The 18,718-nt window shown below is 38.0% G+C and overlaps 1 protein-coding gene across 4 annotated transcripts in view; it reads right to left on the bottom strand.

Moving 5' to 3' along the window:
• The window catches only part of LOC127419702 (multiple epidermal growth factor-like domains protein 6), a 64,490-nt gene that overhangs the window by 17,004 nt on the left and 28,768 nt on the right, over positions 1–18,718 (bottom strand). For 3 of the 4 annotated variants that reach the window (XM_051661340.1, XM_051661338.1, XM_051661341.1), the window contains 17 exons: positions 16,932–17,054; positions 16,238–16,375; positions 15,801–15,923; positions 15,199–15,321; positions 12,317–12,484; positions 11,847–11,978; positions 11,630–11,758; positions 10,879–11,007; positions 10,651–10,785; positions 10,419–10,553; positions 8,482–8,607; positions 6,159–6,290; positions 5,811–5,939; positions 2,647–2,778; positions 1,772–1,900; positions 516–644; positions 45–173 (listed from right to left, as the gene is read on the bottom strand). In XM_051661340.1, coding sequence (XP_051517300.1) covers positions 45–173; positions 516–644; positions 1,772–1,900; positions 2,647–2,778; positions 5,811–5,939; positions 6,159–6,290; positions 8,482–8,607; positions 10,419–10,553; positions 10,651–10,785; positions 10,879–11,007; positions 11,630–11,758; positions 11,847–11,978; positions 12,317–12,484; positions 15,199–15,321; positions 15,801–15,923; positions 16,238–16,375; positions 16,932–17,054 — 2,241 coding nt within the window. The remainder of the gene's footprint in view (positions 1–44; positions 174–515; positions 645–1,771; positions 1,901–2,646; positions 2,779–5,810; positions 5,940–6,158; positions 6,291–8,481; positions 8,608–10,418; positions 10,554–10,650; positions 10,786–10,878; positions 11,008–11,629; positions 11,759–11,846; positions 11,979–12,316; positions 12,485–15,198; positions 15,322–15,800; positions 15,924–16,237; positions 16,376–16,931; positions 17,055–18,718) is intronic. The other variant, XM_051661339.1, reaches the window with a different exon arrangement.

Raw genomic sequence — 18,718 nt, 5'->3', positions numbered from 1 at the left:
AAAACAAATGTTTCTCACGATCATGTGTGGACTGTTGAACATACCTTGTTCACAGCTATGCCCTCTCCACCCTGCTTCACACTCACATCGCCCATCAGTAGGGTCACAGTTAGCATTATTGTGGCAGTTACAGGTTAGATTGCAGCCCGGGCCATAGGTACCAGCTTCACATGCTGTGGCAAGACACAGACTGATATGATAAACAAAAAGCCATTTCTTATTTTTGAAAATGTATACATAGTGAACAATGTATCCTAAAACACAATGTCACTAGGTTACCACATATCAAAGACAGAGCTGTAGCTTGCAGACAAATATCATAATAGGGCAGTGCTGGCATCTATTACTTTGCATGCAAAGTGTGCACATACATGGACCCAAAAACTAAGAGCATCTGTTTTATCATTTACTTTTAACCTCACATGAGTGACAGAGGGAATGCTTTGAACTTGCTTCCTGTTACCTTTTATTGTCATAAAGATGTGAGTATGTCTGACGACAGTAAAACGACTCACTGGTATTGCAGAGGGGGTCGACCCAGCCAGATGGACACTGGCAGTCTCCAGTCATGGGGTGACAACGACCACCATTTAAGCACTGGCACTTTTGCTGGCACTCTAGACCATGGAAACCTTCAGGACAGGCTGTTGAATATACATATACAGTACACAGTACACAATATACACACACACAGGTTGGATGGATTCATACTTTTAGAGAGTAAAAAGTATTTGGACGCCTGAGCCACACTTAAAAATGTATGAATGTCACTTCATTAGATAGCAAAACAACAAACCAAGTGACATTTATTTTAAAGATACACTCACAAAGCACTTTATTAGGAGCACCTGTTCACCTACTTATTCATGCAATTATCTAATCAACCAATCATGTGGCAGCAATGCAATGCATAAAATCAAGCAGATACGGGTCAGAAGCTTCATTTAATGTTCACATCAACCATCAGAATGGGTAAAAAAAAAAAAGTGATCTCAGTGATTTCGACAGTGGTGTGATTGTTGGTGCCAGATGGTCTGGTTTGAGTATTTCTGTAACTGCTGATCTCCTGAGATTTTCACACACATGGTGCCAAATACAAAAAAACATCCAATGAGCAGCAGTTCTGTGGACAGAAACGCCTTGTTGATGAGAAAGGTTAACGGAGAATGGCCAGACTGTTTCAAGCTGACAGAAAGGCTACAGTAACTCAGATAACCACTCTGTACAATTGTAGTGAGCAGAATAGTATCTCAGTATGCACAACACGTCGAACTTGAGGCGGATGGGTTACAAAAGCAGGCACATAATTAGGACCATAGTGTTCCTAATAAAGTGTTAAGTGAAAGAACATAGCAGTTTGTTTGGTTTCAAATTATAAAACAATCAATATTTTTCACAATGAAGACAAAAAATATTTGGACACTTTCTTAGTGGAACATGTTTAATGTAAAGAGCTTCACCTGTGGTTACTCTGCTAGGACACTAGTGTGAACTTGAGGGCAAATGACTTCATACGTCCACTAAAAATGACCTTTGGACCAGCTGGTTTAAAGTCATTGGAAAAATGGCTCAGAAAAGTGAAAGTTACATAGTTTTAAGGAAAGGTATATCATCATTTGTTTGAAGATGCCACTTTGTTTGATGTTTTTTGCTACCTAATGCAAAAACATTCAGACATATTGAAGTGTGGATTAAGTGTCTAAAAAGTTCAAATAATTTTTCGGGGCCATTGTATTACATAAAACCACTAACACCCCCATCCCTCTCCTACGTTTTTCACAGTAGGTTCCAGTCCAGCCTGGTAAACAAGTACAGGCACCGCTCACATGCTCACATGCTGCATCATTCTCACACTGGCATCTGTGCCGACAGCCCTGGCTGAAGTAACCCTCAGGACACTCTATAAAACACCAAGAAAACAACAAACAGCAAAGGCTCAGTATAAAACAAGACCTTCATTTCCAGAAGGACACACCAGTGCTTGCAATGCAGCAAAAGAATAGTGTTAAAGATTTAGGTAAGCTTAGGTTTTAGGCTTTGTTTTTCTGTGTAAACAAAATGCAACAGAAAAAAGTCCCCTTAATTTTTACTGTTGTCATGACACTCAGCATGTGTCTTGATTTCTGTCGACTATGCAGAAGAATTTACACATAACACATCTTCTCTGCCAACACTGCACTTCAAAGATGGCTATAGAAGTAAATATAAGTAAGAAAGAATAGACCAATCACAATTCACTTTGCAAATAGGTGTTAAAAAAAAGAAAAAAAAAAGAGGACCAATTGCAATTTAGTATACAGATTTTACAATGACATCATCACTGTTGGTTGGATTTTGAATGCTGAGCATTCCAAGTATGTAAATCAACGGGAGACTTTTAAACTTTAATTAAAGTATAAAGTTACAAAACAAAACAAAAATAAAACATTTTTGTTTAAAGGTTTTAACGGAGACGGCATGTTAAGCGGTTCTGGCTGAATTAATTGCAGACAGTTGAAGAGAAGAAGAAAAAGTATTAAGAAATTTTAATACAGTGCTGCCTTGCCAGCATTATAAAAACTGATGGAAGAAAAGATTCTTTTCAGAGTCATTCTCTTCATAGTCAGACAGAGAGAGAAAGAGAGGGAAATACAGTACAGTACATACTTTGATCACATCGTGGTCCTTTGTAGCCTGCTTCACAATGGCAATGCCCAGTCACAGGGTCACAGCTTCCTACACTGTTCTGGCAGTCGCATAAGTTGGTACAGTTTGACCCCCAGCGTCCCAGCTCACACGCTGCCACAGAACACACAGATAATTAATTCCCACTCTGCCACAATGACCTGATCACACTAAGTCTACTAGAGCGAACATAGTTTGAGTGAGGTAGAAGGACCATAACTGGAGCAAGGCTTTGTTGTAATAGTGTATGCACTGAGGGCAAGGATGTGATGCTTTATGTGAAGACACCTGATGCAGGTGATTCTGCATCTATGGTATATATTGGGAAAACAGCTTGTAAGTAATATGGGTCAAAGTTTGGCTGGTTAGCATAGAAGATCCCAGTAAGCACTTGCTGGTAGATGCTGTAACTACACCATCTAGCAGCAAAAAGCATCTTTCTCTACTGCCAGACATTCAAAAGTAGCCATGTGTATTCTGACAAAATAAACATTTTTGTGCATGCAACACACTGTATACAGTATATTGCAACTATTTCATATAGTAGATGTTTTGCCAGTGACATAATGTTTTTGGAGTGCTCTTAAAAGCATGAAATGTACTTATTTGCCAGTAAAGGACTTGGGACTGTGCACCTTTTTGTGGTGCCATCAGCTAATAAGAGTTATCAGGACACCATATTCCTGTGACTCTAGAGGGATTAGTCACATGGCATTTACAGCTCAGGTGATCAGCTAAAAAAAAACTGTATGCGAAACTGAGTGCCCATGAGCAAAGATGGAAGAAATCAAATTGCATACTTAAAGAGCAATTGCCATTGATATGAATGGGAACGTTAATGGATAGCTTTCTGAAAGTATTATAGAGTAATTTCTCGGTCACAGCCATAGGCTCATTAGCCGCATTTCCACTATCAGATCAAATGAGGGCATTCTAGTGCATGCCAGGGCGTTCCCACTATTACTTCCAGGGTCAGGTCAGGTCTTGCTTTCCACCAAGCAAAGACCAAAATAAAAAAAAACAAATGGCAGCTTCAGTCTCCACCATATTCATTTCGAGGGTTAGCTAGTCTCCAGAGTCTAATACCTCAGCCTGAGCTGTTGGCACAATGGTGGAAATGCAGATCAATTTTGGTCCCTGGCTCACACTGGCCTGATAGTAGAAACTAGGCCTTGAATCTTATTTTGATAGCTACAGGTAATCAACACAGAGACTTTGTCAAAGACATAACGTATACATTTCTGGAGATTGAATACGTCATGCAGCTTCATTTAAGGTGAGTTCAGGGAACTACATCACAGATACACACCAGCTAGCAATGGGTGAGGTGCAAAAGTCATTTCCAAACACAATAAACCTGAACAAGAAGCTGGATGAAGCTGAAGTGCTGGAAGACTTGGATTTCTTTGATGTTAAGAGACATGAAGAGGCAAGACTGGGCAGTTGGCACAGTGTGATGATTACAGGTCAGCTGGGCCTCTAGGGCAGCATAGGCTTACTCTGCATTAGGAGGTGATGACTGAGCAGAGGCTAATCTTGTAAAAGCTGAGCTTGAGGTGACTGGTAACTATCCCAGATGACAGAGCAGTGTTTAAAGTTGCCAGAGAGTCTGTCTCACATGCTTCAGATCATAGAGCTGGAGACAGATATGACATGTAAAACTTTGTCACCATGAAGTCATGAGAGATGTATTAATTGACTATGCAGCAGAGGATGTGAGATTTGGGTGGAGATAACGGCTAATTTATTCTGAAAGTAAGTAATGAAGAAGAGGAAGAGTGGTGTTAAAGAAGTAATGACAATTTAGAGAATGATTTGTGTGATATGGATATGGATTTGGATATGAATGATTATTTTGGAATGCCGTTTAGATGTTTTGGCATATCCAATGTTAGAAGGTGTGGTGTGCACTAAGGTCCTCCACAGTTTGGCTCTATTTTTGTAGGGAGTCTCTGGGAGTCTTAAACAGCAAGAAGAATGGCAAAGATGTTAAATGTTTTTCAGTTTATAGCAGTTTCTGTTACATGATCAATTAATGTCCATCACATACTAAATTGAAGTGAGCCCTCTTTAACTGTAGGTTCTAGAAAATAATTAAATCTGAAAGGAAGTGGGACTCTTTAAAACCCCGATATACCACATACGAAATCGAAGAATGAATGGGTGTGATGAGATTTCGAACAAAATCCTGTCAAAAAGAAGGTTTTTTTAGTTCATTTTGATAGCTCACCGGGGTGAACTTTTAAGGAAAATTCTTGCCGGCTTCTAAACACCTTCTTCCTGTAATTGATCCACATCATCGATAGGTGTGACCTGAAGCTCCACCTACTTTGAGGCCGACAGCTAATTCTGTTTATGTTGTTCAGTCAGTCAAGATCAGTCAAGATGAACACACTGGTGTGCAGAGTTACTAACGAGCTGGTGCAAATTTAACTACATCTGTACGATCATTTGAGTAGGGACGTTTTCCAAGAACATGTCATGCGATTTTTCATTTTTATTTAATTGGTCTATGAAAGAAATCAAATGTACTCAAATATTCTTAAGTGCCCATTCACTCTATTGTTTGATATGCTGCTCCACTCATGTGCCATCTGCCCAAAGTAAGATATGCCTCTCTTATCACCATTCTTTTGTCTGTATTCTGCTCATTAACACTCTTTTATACACTCATCTTTGCAATAGTGTCAGTGTCATAATACATTATAATTACAGAGTGTAATTGGCACATATTATGGCCGTGTATAGTGTGTTAGCACACTAGCGCCAATAATTCAGAATGTAAACAATACAAATGGCGCATTTTCTACTGCAAATAAATTACTTTAAATCATCATCGAGTGGTTAAAAAAGCTTCTTTTACTGACCTCATTTGAATTCTACTCATAGAATGAGGCATAAAGTCATTGATAACACATTTTAATGTGACAAGAGATAATGTTTTACTGAGCGTCTTCAAATTTAAATGTACTTCTAAATGCCTCCCACAGCGGTCTGGCGGGTGTCTGATTGTTCGCAAATAGTATACTGTTTAGTATACTCGGCTGTTTCGAACGTCTTTTTATCCCTGAATGAAGAACAAAGAAGAACTTCTACAGAAGTACAGTATATCGGGGCCTTTAGTGCTTTTTATAGCTAAGCCTTACCTTTCCTGCAGTTGGGTCCTGTCCAGCCATCTTTACAACCACAGAGACCTGTTTCATGGTGGCAATGCCCATTGTTCTCACAGGAGCAGTGCAACTGGCAGCCTAGGCCAAAGTGCCCAACTGGGCAGACTGACAGAAATAAAACAATATTTGCTACCATGAGATTTATATTAACAGATAAGGCTGAGCAAAGTCAAAATGCGAAAACAGAAATATTAAACAGATGTTTCTCCTTACAATGCAAAAATAACAAATTCAAGACAGATGTATGTTATTGAGGTCAGATGATGAATTTAGATTAAGAAAATTAAAGACTGAGATTAGGATATAAAAAAGCAAATAACTCACTATTCTGACAGATATTTCCAATGTATCCCGGTGGACAAATGCAGGTGCCGTTTCGTCTGTCACACACTCCACCATTGATACAGACAGGACAGAGCTCTGCACATATCAGCCCCCAACGACCCTCTTCACAGTCTGAAAATACACTTTTAAAGTTATACTAGAAGAGAAAGACAGTGGGGTCGAAAAGTCTGAGATTATGTTGAAAATCTGGTATTTGTATTTTTATTTAAGCCTGGAAATTAACGAAAGCTTTAGGATTTTGGAAGAAAAAGTTTATGAAAGAAATATTAATGAAAATAAATATTTCAGATTCTGCACTATTTCTAGATCAAAAGTCAAATGTAAGCATCTAATTTGTGACATTGACTTGTTACTTTTTTCCATTGAAGCACACACAAGATGCTCTTTAGAACATTGTCAAATCATGCTGGAAAAGCATGGATCATTAGGTTTTGCACAAACTTGTGGAGCCCGTGCCAGCTCAAGTGCATGATATCATTAAAGCAAAGGTTGACATACCAAATTATAAGAAATTGTGAAATGTATTAAATTTTCAAATCAACTTTTTACTCAAATAATCATGCTTATAATACAATTTGCAATGGATAAATGCACTGAATGATAAATAAAAGCATTTTCACTGCTGGAATTTTGGACATCACTTAAAAAAAATTACTGAGTGCACCTTTAAGTGCAAAATTAAACAGTTTGTTTAATTTAAACTGTATGTTTTTTTGTTTTTTGCACAAAATTTTGCACTTAAAGGTGCACTCAGTAATTTTTTTTTTTTTAAGTATGTCAAAGTGGCTTACACTGGCTACTGGTCACTATGCAGAGTAAACCAGGATTAATTTAATCCATGAACGTAAGTGTCCAATAACAGGACAGATACTGATATTATGTGAATAGTTCAGCTGATCATGTGATGCTAACATGGCTGCCACCATGAGGTGCCCCTGCTCCATGTAGAATACTTTTATAAGGTTACTGATATGACTGAACTCTTCATCTTACCGGAGGGGTCATGATTTTATACTTTATACTAATATTTCAAAATTACTATTAATTTCTTTAGAAGTAAAACTTTTTAAATGAGGAAAAAAATTACTGAGTGAATCTTTAAGTTGAAGAGTTTAAACCAGAATGTTGATAATACACATAAACCTTCGATGTTTGATTGTAAATTATTCAAATCATCATCTAACAGGACTTTTTCCCCTACATTTTTTCCCCATAACTGCAGCCTCAGTATTCAGTTTAATGTAATATCTGTGGACTGCATGCTACAATATGTCTAAAAAGCACTTAATAGTAGGAGCCAATCGAAACTAATACCACATGTTGTCCTATTTAAACATAGACAGTAAAGCTTTTCATTTCATTCTTATTTACTGGGGCACCTACATGGTAGTTCTGAAAGCATCACAGTACACCTCTTATATGAACACAGACACACACACTCAGACGTCCCAGCTGGAAGCCACTGACTGTTCATTAACAGCTAATAATAGTCTCTGTGCCATGGCTTGGATTCTGTCATTCTGCATTGCACTATGTCTCATTATGTTCTTGTGTATCTGACAGAGAACTCCTCTAATGGGGTGGCCCATGAGGAGAGATACATTACCACGTTTATGTCTGTGATCTTTGGCTTAGCAAGCTGTGGCTAATAATGGATCTCCAAAACACAAAAATCTCTCCTCTCTAAAATACCTCATCTTCTCCAAAACAGAACAGAATGAAAAGTCATTAGTGGCAAAAAATGTTCCTCACTTTCTTAAACATGGTTAGAGCTCATAAAGAATGCTGAGGTTGGCTTGTTTAATATGGTTCAGAAAATATTCCATGTAAATAATGATTCCAGGTAAATTAAGTGAAAATGGTTGTTCACTTGCAAACTCGCTCTGCGATTTTTCATGGTACTATACTACTCTTTAGGGGGAATTCACTAACAATAAATCACATCTATTGATGGCTGCATTTATTTGTACACACACTGTCAGTGTTGTTTTTAGCACACAATTCACTAAAGGAATTATACAGGAACTTTAAAGCCTCACTCAACTGCTGCAATCCAGACACCAGAGTCATCTCTTTAAATGTTGAATGTGCTCGACTACACTGCACATTTAAATATACAGTATGACTGCAGGCATTATTAGCGCAATGTTAATTGTGACAGAGCCTGGTTAAACCGAATTGAAGGTGGTTAGCGAATAATAATCAGGTTTTTGCCATTTTTTGTGGCTCTGTCTCATTTGTTTCTTGGTTGTCATAGTAGTTTGCAGTATCTCTTTCTTATTTGCTGTGCTAGTTTTATTACCTTTCTCACAGTGTTCTCCAGTCTGTCCAGCGGGACAGTGGCATTCCCCGGTCACTGAGTCGCATGGAGCTCCATTACAGTTACAAGACTGTGAGCATCCAACTCCAAACTGTCCCACAGGGCACTCTGTAAAAGTTAGTACACACGCTCTGTTACAGAATTAGAATAAGAATTAATAGTGGAAAACAAACCTAATACTGTTTAAAACTAAGACTCCTCTGACTACTATTCTTCTGGCACAATTCATTGAGGTGGATTTGAGGCTTTCCAGATCATGGCTACTGTTTTTATTGATGAGGTGAGAAATCTGAGCACTGGCAGAGCACTGGCAGAGGTTAATGGTGGGAGTGTTATGGGGCTGAATAGAGCCAAACCAGAATAACTCTGATGAGAGACCATATCGAGAAGACCAGCATTGTTGGTTACCAGCATACTTCCCTGTCCCCAGCAATGGGATTCTAGTATATCCCACAAGACTTCCTTGTTCAACCATCTTCACCAGTTAAGTTTTGCTTGTCTGTGCTGGTTTACCAGCTAGGCCAGCACCAAACCAGCACTACCCAGCCTAGACCAGCATAGAAATGTATGCTGGCCTAAACTAGTCTTCGCAGCAGGGGAGAGTTCTAGATGTTCAGGCTGCTCTGGCAGTGGCATAAATCTGGGTAGTGGGGATCCAGCAGACATCACTGAAGCGCCCCAACAAGCATGTGGCTAAGCTCCATACTTTACTAGTGGTCTATTGGTCTTAGACAGTCCACTGTGCATCCAAAGTAATGAATTAAAAGGTCAGAAAAAAGAAACAACAAGAGAGACTGCAAGTGAAATGCGGAGACAAGCCAAAGTGACTCCCTTCACAGCCTGTTGATCCTAATTGATGGCAGACGCAGTACTCTGATCATTTAATGACTTCCAGGTTATGAGGCTTTACTGCCAGCTCAGTGTTTCTGAAGAAATATTTAAGATATTTCCATACCCCCGTCCAAGCTCTGTGGACTCAGGCATGGGGCTGCTGGGGCTCTGAGCTGCTGCATTGCTACTTAAAATTATGGTAGCAGTACAGTTTTATTTTATAACAATACTCATAAAAAAATAAGCATATACAGTATACATATAAAGTAACTGACTGTTATCTGGTCCAGAAATCATTAATAAATCAAAACATGCAGGTTCCAGCATGGTCAGCTTTGGTTTTGTGCCATTTCTTACCTTGAAGGGGCTATATTATTAACTTCTGTAGCATATATTTTTCCCCTTATGTCCACTAATAATGTTAGTCAAGTTTTATTGCACCAAAACAGCTATAATTTAGTTTTACATGACTATATTGCCACCTCTATTTTGGTCCTAAAAAAGCAGGTTTTGCTATTGTACATTGAAGATTTAATATGTAAATTATGTCTCTTATGACTGGCTAACCTCCTCATACCAGTGTAGTTTACACTGCTCATCCATACGGGTCAAGATTCTGAATATGTAAATGTGAGTATATGCTAATATGTTATGTGCTCATGGCCCATCTGCTGTGCAAAATGACCTTTTTTAGCAGATTATTTTTCATTAAACTCCTTCAATTCAAAAGAGCAAAGAAAATCCTTTTTTCTTTAATATTTCCCTTTAAAATCTCATTTTGCAACATGCTAGGTTTGAATATATTAATGCTAGATCTTCACATGATTAAAATTCAGGAAATTATCCGTGTTGAGAGAAAACATTCAACCAGCTCACAACAAAAAGGAATTTCCATCATGCATTCCAGTGTTTGGCAGCTATGTTTGGTCTGGCTCCTCATGTTATTCATATTGTCAACTGCTAGTCAGTGTGACTTATGCAATGACTCACAGAGATGCAGCAGCCATAAATTCACTTTAATGGAATCTCTCGTAGTAATGTGCAGAGGGGTGTGACTGCATTCCAACAAATATATTATTTTATCTTACCTCGGTCGCAGTGCTCCCCATGCAAGCCAGCTGGGCACTGACGCTGGCACTGGCCAGTCATGTGATGACAGGATACTCCCGCTGGACACTGGCATTTTGACTTACATCCTGGACCATAGTAACTGCTATCACACTCTAAAAAGCAGAATAACAGAAAGATAAAACAGTTCAGCAGTGAAGCAGATCCTGTCCATGATCTTTCAGTCTATTGAATGGTATTCTCTGAACTGACCTTGTTTGCAGGTCTTTCCCTGATATCCAGGTTTGCAAATACAAGTTCCATGGCGCCTGTGGCACTCGAGCGTGTTCTGTTGCACACACTGACACTCTGCTGAGCAGCCGGATCCATACGACCACTTGGGGCAAGCTGAAAAAGTCATTAAACATCGAAGACACTCCGTTAACAAGGTGAATTGTCTGATGGTTAAAAGGTGAGTGTATCTGTTGGAGCTGAACTTACGGAGGTGACAGAATCTGCCATAGAGTCCTGGATCACACAGACAGGCTCCATAAGTGTGGTGACAGCGTCCGTTATTAGCACAGTTACATTTTTTGTTGCAGTGCTTTCCAAATAGTCCCTTCGGACAGCCTAGCAGCAGTGAGGAAAAGTATTACTACTAAGCCATCTTAAAATTAGTTCATTCTTCTTAAAACAATACATATTAAAGTTATCTTCTATGAATAGTGCAAGATACAACGTAACTTAAAATCAATTATAAATTATGTTAAATTATACAATAATTTGAGACAAAACTATTATTTAAACCAGCCCATATTTAATATAAATATGATATACACTGTATGGGTAGTTGACACATAACAGGTCCATGAGCTTCAACATCAAGATTTAAGGATACAATTTATATAAATATAAAAGAGAATTTGTATATTTTTAATCACCTTTTTTCATTTCATTAAATGAACCTGTGGTGTGACAAAATGACATCTAATTTAAATGATAAAAGTAAACATAAAAAATACAGATATTCCATGTGGTCTCCAATTCCATGAGGTCATTCAAGTGCATGCATAATAATTATAAAATAATTAGCAAAATGTTTAAACTTGTTTTAGGTGGAGTATAGTATATGTCAGTTTCACCAAAAATATTTGATTTCACCTACCAACTTGTATATCAAATGAAAGACTCTTTACCTGAGTGGAACATTAAATTTGGCACATATACTGTTTAATTTGATTCTGCAACTCACCGTTATGGCACAGGTCTCCACTCACTCCAGGTGGGCAGCGGCACTTCCCACTAACCGGGTCACAGGTGCCACCGTTTTTGCACTTACAGGTGAAAGAACAATTTCTTCCAAAAGTGCCCACTGGACAGGCTGAAATGGACAATGAAAAGAATGATTTCTTGTACAATAATTATGAGAACTATATGTTTTACCTTACTGGGTTTCATAATGAACATACTCTGATTACAGATGATCGCTGTCCAACCATCAGGGCAGTCACAACCATCTCTCTCCATGTTACACAGTCCTCCGTTAGAGCAATCATCACATGTCAGACTGCAGTCATGGCCAAATGTCCCATTTAAACAAACTGAGATAAACACACAGTATAAAATGTTAGGATTTCTGATAGATAAATGGGAAGGTTACTTAGAAAATGGTAAAATTAACTACATTTTTACATCTGAATAAAATATGAAAATGTGAAAAGGTCTTCACCACCATGGTAGGGTGGTTGCGAGGGCATTGATAGTATGTGGTTGTTCTAAGTGGTTGTTAGTGTGTTGCTAGGTGGTTGCTTTGTCATATATATATATATATATATATATATATATAAAAAAAAAAACACCCGTAGCTAACACCACTAATAAATGAATACATTGGCTTTTATTTTGTGATTAAATGAAGAGACTTGGAATAGCAACAAACTATATTTCTCAGAGAGAGTGCTCTCAGCCCGCAGTTCTCCAAAGCTGTCTTCCTCATAGTCATTATAGAGCTCCAGAGGTTGGGAGAAGTCCTGGAGGAGACTGAGATGAAGGGGGGGTCTCTCAACCACCCGTGAACTAGACAATACCTCAACTGCTTTCTCCAGAGCTACAGAGAACAGAGAGAGGCAGGAATAGAGAGAAACAGAGAAGGAAATAACCAGATATGTTGACATGATATGTTGACAGATCTGTTGAACTAGAGTATGTAAGGTAAAATGTATAAGTCGGTCATTAAAAACCATGACAGGGTGTTCAGGTACTCTATTGTTCTGAAGGGGTTTATTTTAGTTATTATGACTGGTTGATTTAAAAGCATATAATTTTTTTTTTTTTTTAAATAACGCACTAAGAAAATTAAGCAATTAATCATGTCCCCAGACCTATCATCTGAGAAATTCAAGCTTGAAGTAGCACCTGTTTTCAGCAAGGGGCAGTAAGCGAGACTCCAGCTGTATAGGCAACGCGCAGCTGTACGGAAAACAAATCACACATAGGCTTGCTTGAAACTGGATGAGACAAGATGATAATATGTTCTTGCATTCAAACACAGCTGGACAGAGCACAATTCCAAATGCAGGGATCCCAAGATGTGTTTAACTTGACACAGCAACCTAAAAACACTGTTTTTGACACAACACAACCGAAGTGAGACACTACAAAAGCATCCGTCTAACACGTGTACATTGATGCATCTTTATAAAAGCCCTTATAAAACTGTAAATCTATCTCAGACAGACTGATGAATATAATAGTAAAATGGATTGCTGTGGACTGTAGGCTAATGATAGGCTTATGTTCATTTATACTGAAATTAACATTAATTTGCTTTCTAAAGCCATTTTTTGCATTTTTTCCCAATGCTTTACTCATCTGCCACAGTAATGTAATGCATTTTAATTATATGAATAATTTTTATAACATACACAGTATATATATATATATATATATACATATATATATATATAAAATGTACAGATTTTGGTGTTTCGGAAGGAAATTGGTACTTTAATTCACCAAAGTGGCATTCAGCTGATCACAAAGTATAGTCAGTACATTACTGATGTAAAAAACAGCACCATCACTATTTGAAAAAAGTCATTTTTGATCAAATCTAGACAGGCCCCATTTCCAGCAGCCATCACTCCAGCACCTTATCCTTGAGTAATCATGCTAAATTGCTAATGTGGTACTAGAAAATCAGTTGCCATTATATCAGACACAGTTGAAAGCTATTTGGTTTGTTAAATTAAGTTTAACATTGTCTTTGTATTTGTTTTTGAGTTGCCACAGTATGCAATAGACTGGCATGTCTTAAGGTCAATATTAGGTCAAAAATGGCAAAAACGAAACAGCTTTCTCTAGAAACTCATCAGTCAATCATTGTTTTGAGGAGTGAAGGCTATACAATGCTTGAAATTGCCCAAAAAACTGAAGATTGGTGTACAAAGGTGTACACTAGTCTTCAAAGGCAATGGGCAACTGGCTCTAACAAGGACAGAAAGAGATGTGGAAGGCCAGATGTACAACTAAACAAGAGGATAAGTACATCAGAGTCTCTAGTTTGAGAAACAGACACCTCACATGTCCTCAGCTGAAAGCTTCATTGAATTCTACCCGCTCAACACCAGCTTCATGTACAACAGTAAAGAGAAGACTCAGGGGTGCAGGCCTTATGGGAAGAATTGCAAAGAAAAAGCCACTTTTGAAACAGAAAAACAAAAAGAAATGGTTAGAGTGGGCAAAGAAACAGACATTGGACAACAGATAATTGGAAAAGAGTGTTATGGATCTTAACCCCATTGAGCTTTTGTGGGATCAGCTAGACTGTAAGGTGCGTGAGAAGTGCCCGACAAGACAGCCACATCTATGGCAAGTGCTACAGGAAGCATGGGGTGAATTGTCAGCTGAGCATCTGGACAAACTGACAGCTAGAATGCCAAGGATCTGCAAAGCTGTCATTGGCGCACGTGGAAGATTTTTTTATGAGAACTCTTTGAAGTAGTTCAAATTGTAATAGTAATTTTTCACATTATTAATGTCCTGACTATACATTGTGATCAGTTGAATGTTTCTTTGGTGAATAAAAGTATCAATTTCTTTCCATAAGAGCAAAATCTGTACATTATTCCAAATTTTTGGCTGCCAGTGTATAACAGAATGGCGTATGTACACTGTTGGCCAAAAGTGAACAGCTGAAAGCCCAACAGATGTAACATGCAGTCTGGGATGGCTTCACTCAGCCAGGTTTCCGTAAAACACAGAGCAGCGGAGTTAGAAAAGTCCTTATTTGTATGAGTGAGCAGAAGCAGTTTCCTTTTGTTGGTGAGAGAGTGGACATTCACCAGATGAATACTCGGCAGAGGAGTCCTAAAGCCACGTTGATAAAGCTTCACAAGTGTGCCGGCTCGCTTCCCTTGCGTGCGTCTTTTGGATCACTTGTAGAGCACCGCTGCGCCTCCAAATAAGATTTCGAATAAAACGTCTGAATAATCAAACACTGGCAAAAAATTATCAGGTATGCTCTGCTAAATATTCAGCAGTTCATCCCTGGTGAAACTGATCGTGAAAGAGTGCCAAAAAACAAACAAACAAAAGTAACAAAAACGCTAGAGAGCTCCACACCGAAGCAGCCATCTGCGGCGCCATCTTTTTATGCGTTTGTGTGTGTGATATATGTGTGATTCATTTGATTTATTATCGGCATATGTTATTAAATCGATACAGAATTTTAATCGCTTGACAGCCTTAGTAATAAGCAAACTTAATGAAAAACACATAACTGAAATCCACTGTTTCCACCTTGCATACTGCTGTACTTACGGATGCAGGAATGTCTATCCTCAGCGAGATGGTTTCCATACCGACAGAAGCACTGATAGGATCCAGCTGTGTTCTGGCAAATGTGCTCACAGCCCACATTATCAGACAGACACTCATCCACATCTACACCAGTGGAAAACACAAAGCACTTTAGAAAACATGATGGCATTGTGATGTAACTGCTGCTGTTTACTAATATTGAAGTGACAATAACTGAGTGCTGACAACAGACAAAGGAACTCAAGAGACTTTATTGGCGAATTCCATTTGAAAGTGAGCAACACTTGCCCCACTGACTCCAAGCGCATGAACACTTTAAAGTGAGCACTCTGAAGGAGGTTGCAGGGTATTCTGTCTTAATAAAAACCTTCAAAAAGCAATTAATCACTGCCACTTTATTTTAATCGGAATGTTATCTTGATTATGTAGCAGCAAAATGCATGCTTATAGCTGTTAAAATTGGTTGCAAACTAAAAACCTTCATTCGGAATGACCCAATAAGTAGCATCACCTTTCTGCAGTTTCAAATTCACCCTATGTCTCACCCTGTAAAATATATTATTGCCAATCAAATAAGGTTGTGAAAACAAGTTATGAAGTACCATCACATCCACAGCCATCTGAGTTGAGCCTGTATCCTGCTCTGCAGTTGCACTCGTAACCTCCGGGGTAGTTTGTGCAGTCCTGCTCACAGCATGAGGTTCCCTCCTCACATTCTTCTAAGTCTAAAAGGTGAAAAAATGCCCATGAATGTGTTTAAACACAGTACAGGAAGAGAGGCACGTATTAGATCTCTGAAAAGCAAGTATTTACATAGGCACATTTCCAGTTAAGGAGAGGGATCATTATTCAGAGAAAACCTTCAGAAAAACATAAGAAATAAAACTGCTGCCAGACATTTGTTTTTGTAGGAAAAAATCATTAATATTGTTTGGGGAATGATGATTTGAAGGTTTTATCAGCACATCTGGATGCACACTTGATTTTGTACATCTGGTGATTTTGATTTGTGGTTTTACTGTTTACTCTTTTCACTCACCCAAACAAGTTTTGAGGTCTTCATCAAGTTGATAACCATGGTTACAGCTGCAGACAGGCCCGAGAGTGCCATGCCGACAGTGGTGTGAGCAGCCACCATTATCAGTGTCACAACTATTAACAATCTCCATTTCAATACCTGCAGGAAAGACAATCATATAAAACCTTCTTATTATTTATTTGATCGTTAATTATTTAACATCCAGAGGCCAATGTAATTGCATTACAGACAGCACAAACATCATTTCATGCAAAACATTCACACAAAAATTATGTTTGGTAGGTTTAAATTATGAAGCAATAGATACAGTAAACTGTTCAAAATTAAGACAAAAAAAGTATTTAGATAACTTTAGTGGAACATGTCATAGTTAATGTGCGGAACTACACCAGTGGTTACTCGGCTTGGACACCCACATGAACTTGGGAGAAACTGACGTTATACATCCACTAAAAATGATCTCGAACCAGCTGGTTAAAAGGCATAAAAAAAATGGCTTAGAAAATAAAGTTGCGGCAAGGTTTAGCATTATTTGTTAACAGATGCAACTTGGAATGGGTTAAATAAAATTTGTAAATTTTTAAGGGTGACTTAATTGCCCAAATAGCTTTTGGGGCCACTGTATGTTTCTGTACTTCTGTGAACTATGGTATGGGATCTGTGCTCAGTAGTATTGAGGTGAAAGGTAACTCACGGTAGCATTTCCTGCCATCAGATCCCAGCTCGTATCCAGGATTGCAGATGCAAGAGAAAGAGCCTGGGGTGTTACGGCAACTGTGAGCACACGCTGCCTGCCCTGTCGCACACTCATCGATGTCTGCAACACACCAATAACAAGTTACTGATGCAGGTCTCAACAATACAGATGGCCTGATCGGCCGGGCCAGTGTGAGAGAGTTTAAGGCCAGTAGACAGAACTGTCTGATGATTATGTACATGTGTTTTCATTTCTCATAAACTTACATATTTGTATTTCTTTGATGTATTGAATATTGTTGTTGCAAATTCTGCTTATTTACTTTAAATACATCACCAAAGTAAAGTTATGTATCTAGCTGACATACTGTAGATGAGGATTTGTTGAAATTGTGAGACTGACATCCAGTTGTCTTGGAAGCATCAATAAGAATGGGTTTAAAATGATTTACAACTCAATAATGCTTCGCACAGTACACTGAAAAAATAATTTGCTTCATGTGGAAACATCTAAATTAACTGCTTTTATTTAAGTAAAAAAATATTATTTAACATCACTGAATCATTTTGAATATATTAGGTTACGGCAACAAAAGCTGTTAAAGTAACAGTTGCCAGTTACCACTTTTTATAGTGTATTAAAGGGCGTAGATTTGGCTTGAAAATTTGGGCGGTTGCAGCGTTAAGCATTTACATGTTTCCATTGATCATGGTATAAATATTGGGGGGTTGTACTTTCTTTTTTTATTATTATTATTATTGGGGGGGTTACCTCCCCCCACCATCCCCCTTGGAATCTACGCCCCTGAGTGTATGCCAGCAAAAGTGTTATGTCCTGAGCTACATTATAGTTTGATTTTTATTCATTTAAGAAAACATTAAGAAAATGTAACGTAAAATTAACCTTTTTTTATTATTTTTATTTTTATTTTTTATTTTTTTTACACACAAAAATGTGTTGCAAACATAAAACATATATTAGGAAAAGAGTATTTTGACCATATGCGATGAGCAACCACGGAAATGAGCAATATGTTAATAAAAGATCAATAATTTCCTCCATTTATGTGCATTTAACATTTGCCAACAATTTTTCTCATATTCGTGGGTCAGTCAGTCAGTTATTCGTAGTCTAATATGTCTAAGCTTTTTGTTTTTAATTCCAGTGGTGCGGAAATGCATGCATTTTATCGTATTTGCGACATGTTTACTCTCTCTCTTCTTCATGTTTGCTGAAATATACAGATGCGCACCTTAATTTTAAACTAATCTGATCTAAATATTGTTTTATTTCAATTTGAATCCTTCTCTTACCAGTCATAAAAATTTTGCAACACTAAATATTTTTTCCTTCACTCTTGTCCTTATCGGATCCTGGATTCTCTTTGTAATATTGGGCACCCAGCTACAAGAACATAAATCGACACCTATGACACTTCCTGATGGTCAAACCATACTTATCATATTTGCGGTGGGCCAGTGAAAATGTTGGGCATGGCAGGTAAAAATCTGAGATTGTCTTTGCCTTTTTTCTTTCTTCACTGATTTCTAATTAGTGTGGAGACCACAATGAGTGTGTTTACATGCACTTTAAAAGTTCGATTTCAGTCGGACTAAAGCAATAATTTGTCTTTGTAAAATGTCATGTAAACACTTTAGTCCGACTGAAATCTACCAGTACAGTTTTTGCAAAATCGAACTAACAAACCTAGACAATGCAGCTGTAGCTTGGCTTCATCCAGCATGTACTGTACATATGCTAATCGGACCACAGTTGGTATTAAG

This window comes from Myxocyprinus asiaticus, chromosome 29, assembly GCF_019703515.2.
Source record: "Myxocyprinus asiaticus isolate MX2 ecotype Aquarium Trade chromosome 29, UBuf_Myxa_2, whole genome shotgun sequence".
In the NCBI taxonomy this organism is placed as follows: domain Eukaryota; kingdom Metazoa; phylum Chordata; class Actinopteri; order Cypriniformes; family Catostomidae; genus Myxocyprinus; species Myxocyprinus asiaticus.
The sequence above is the reverse complement of the archived record's forward strand: the minus strand, read 5'-3'. Positions and strand labels throughout refer to the sequence as shown.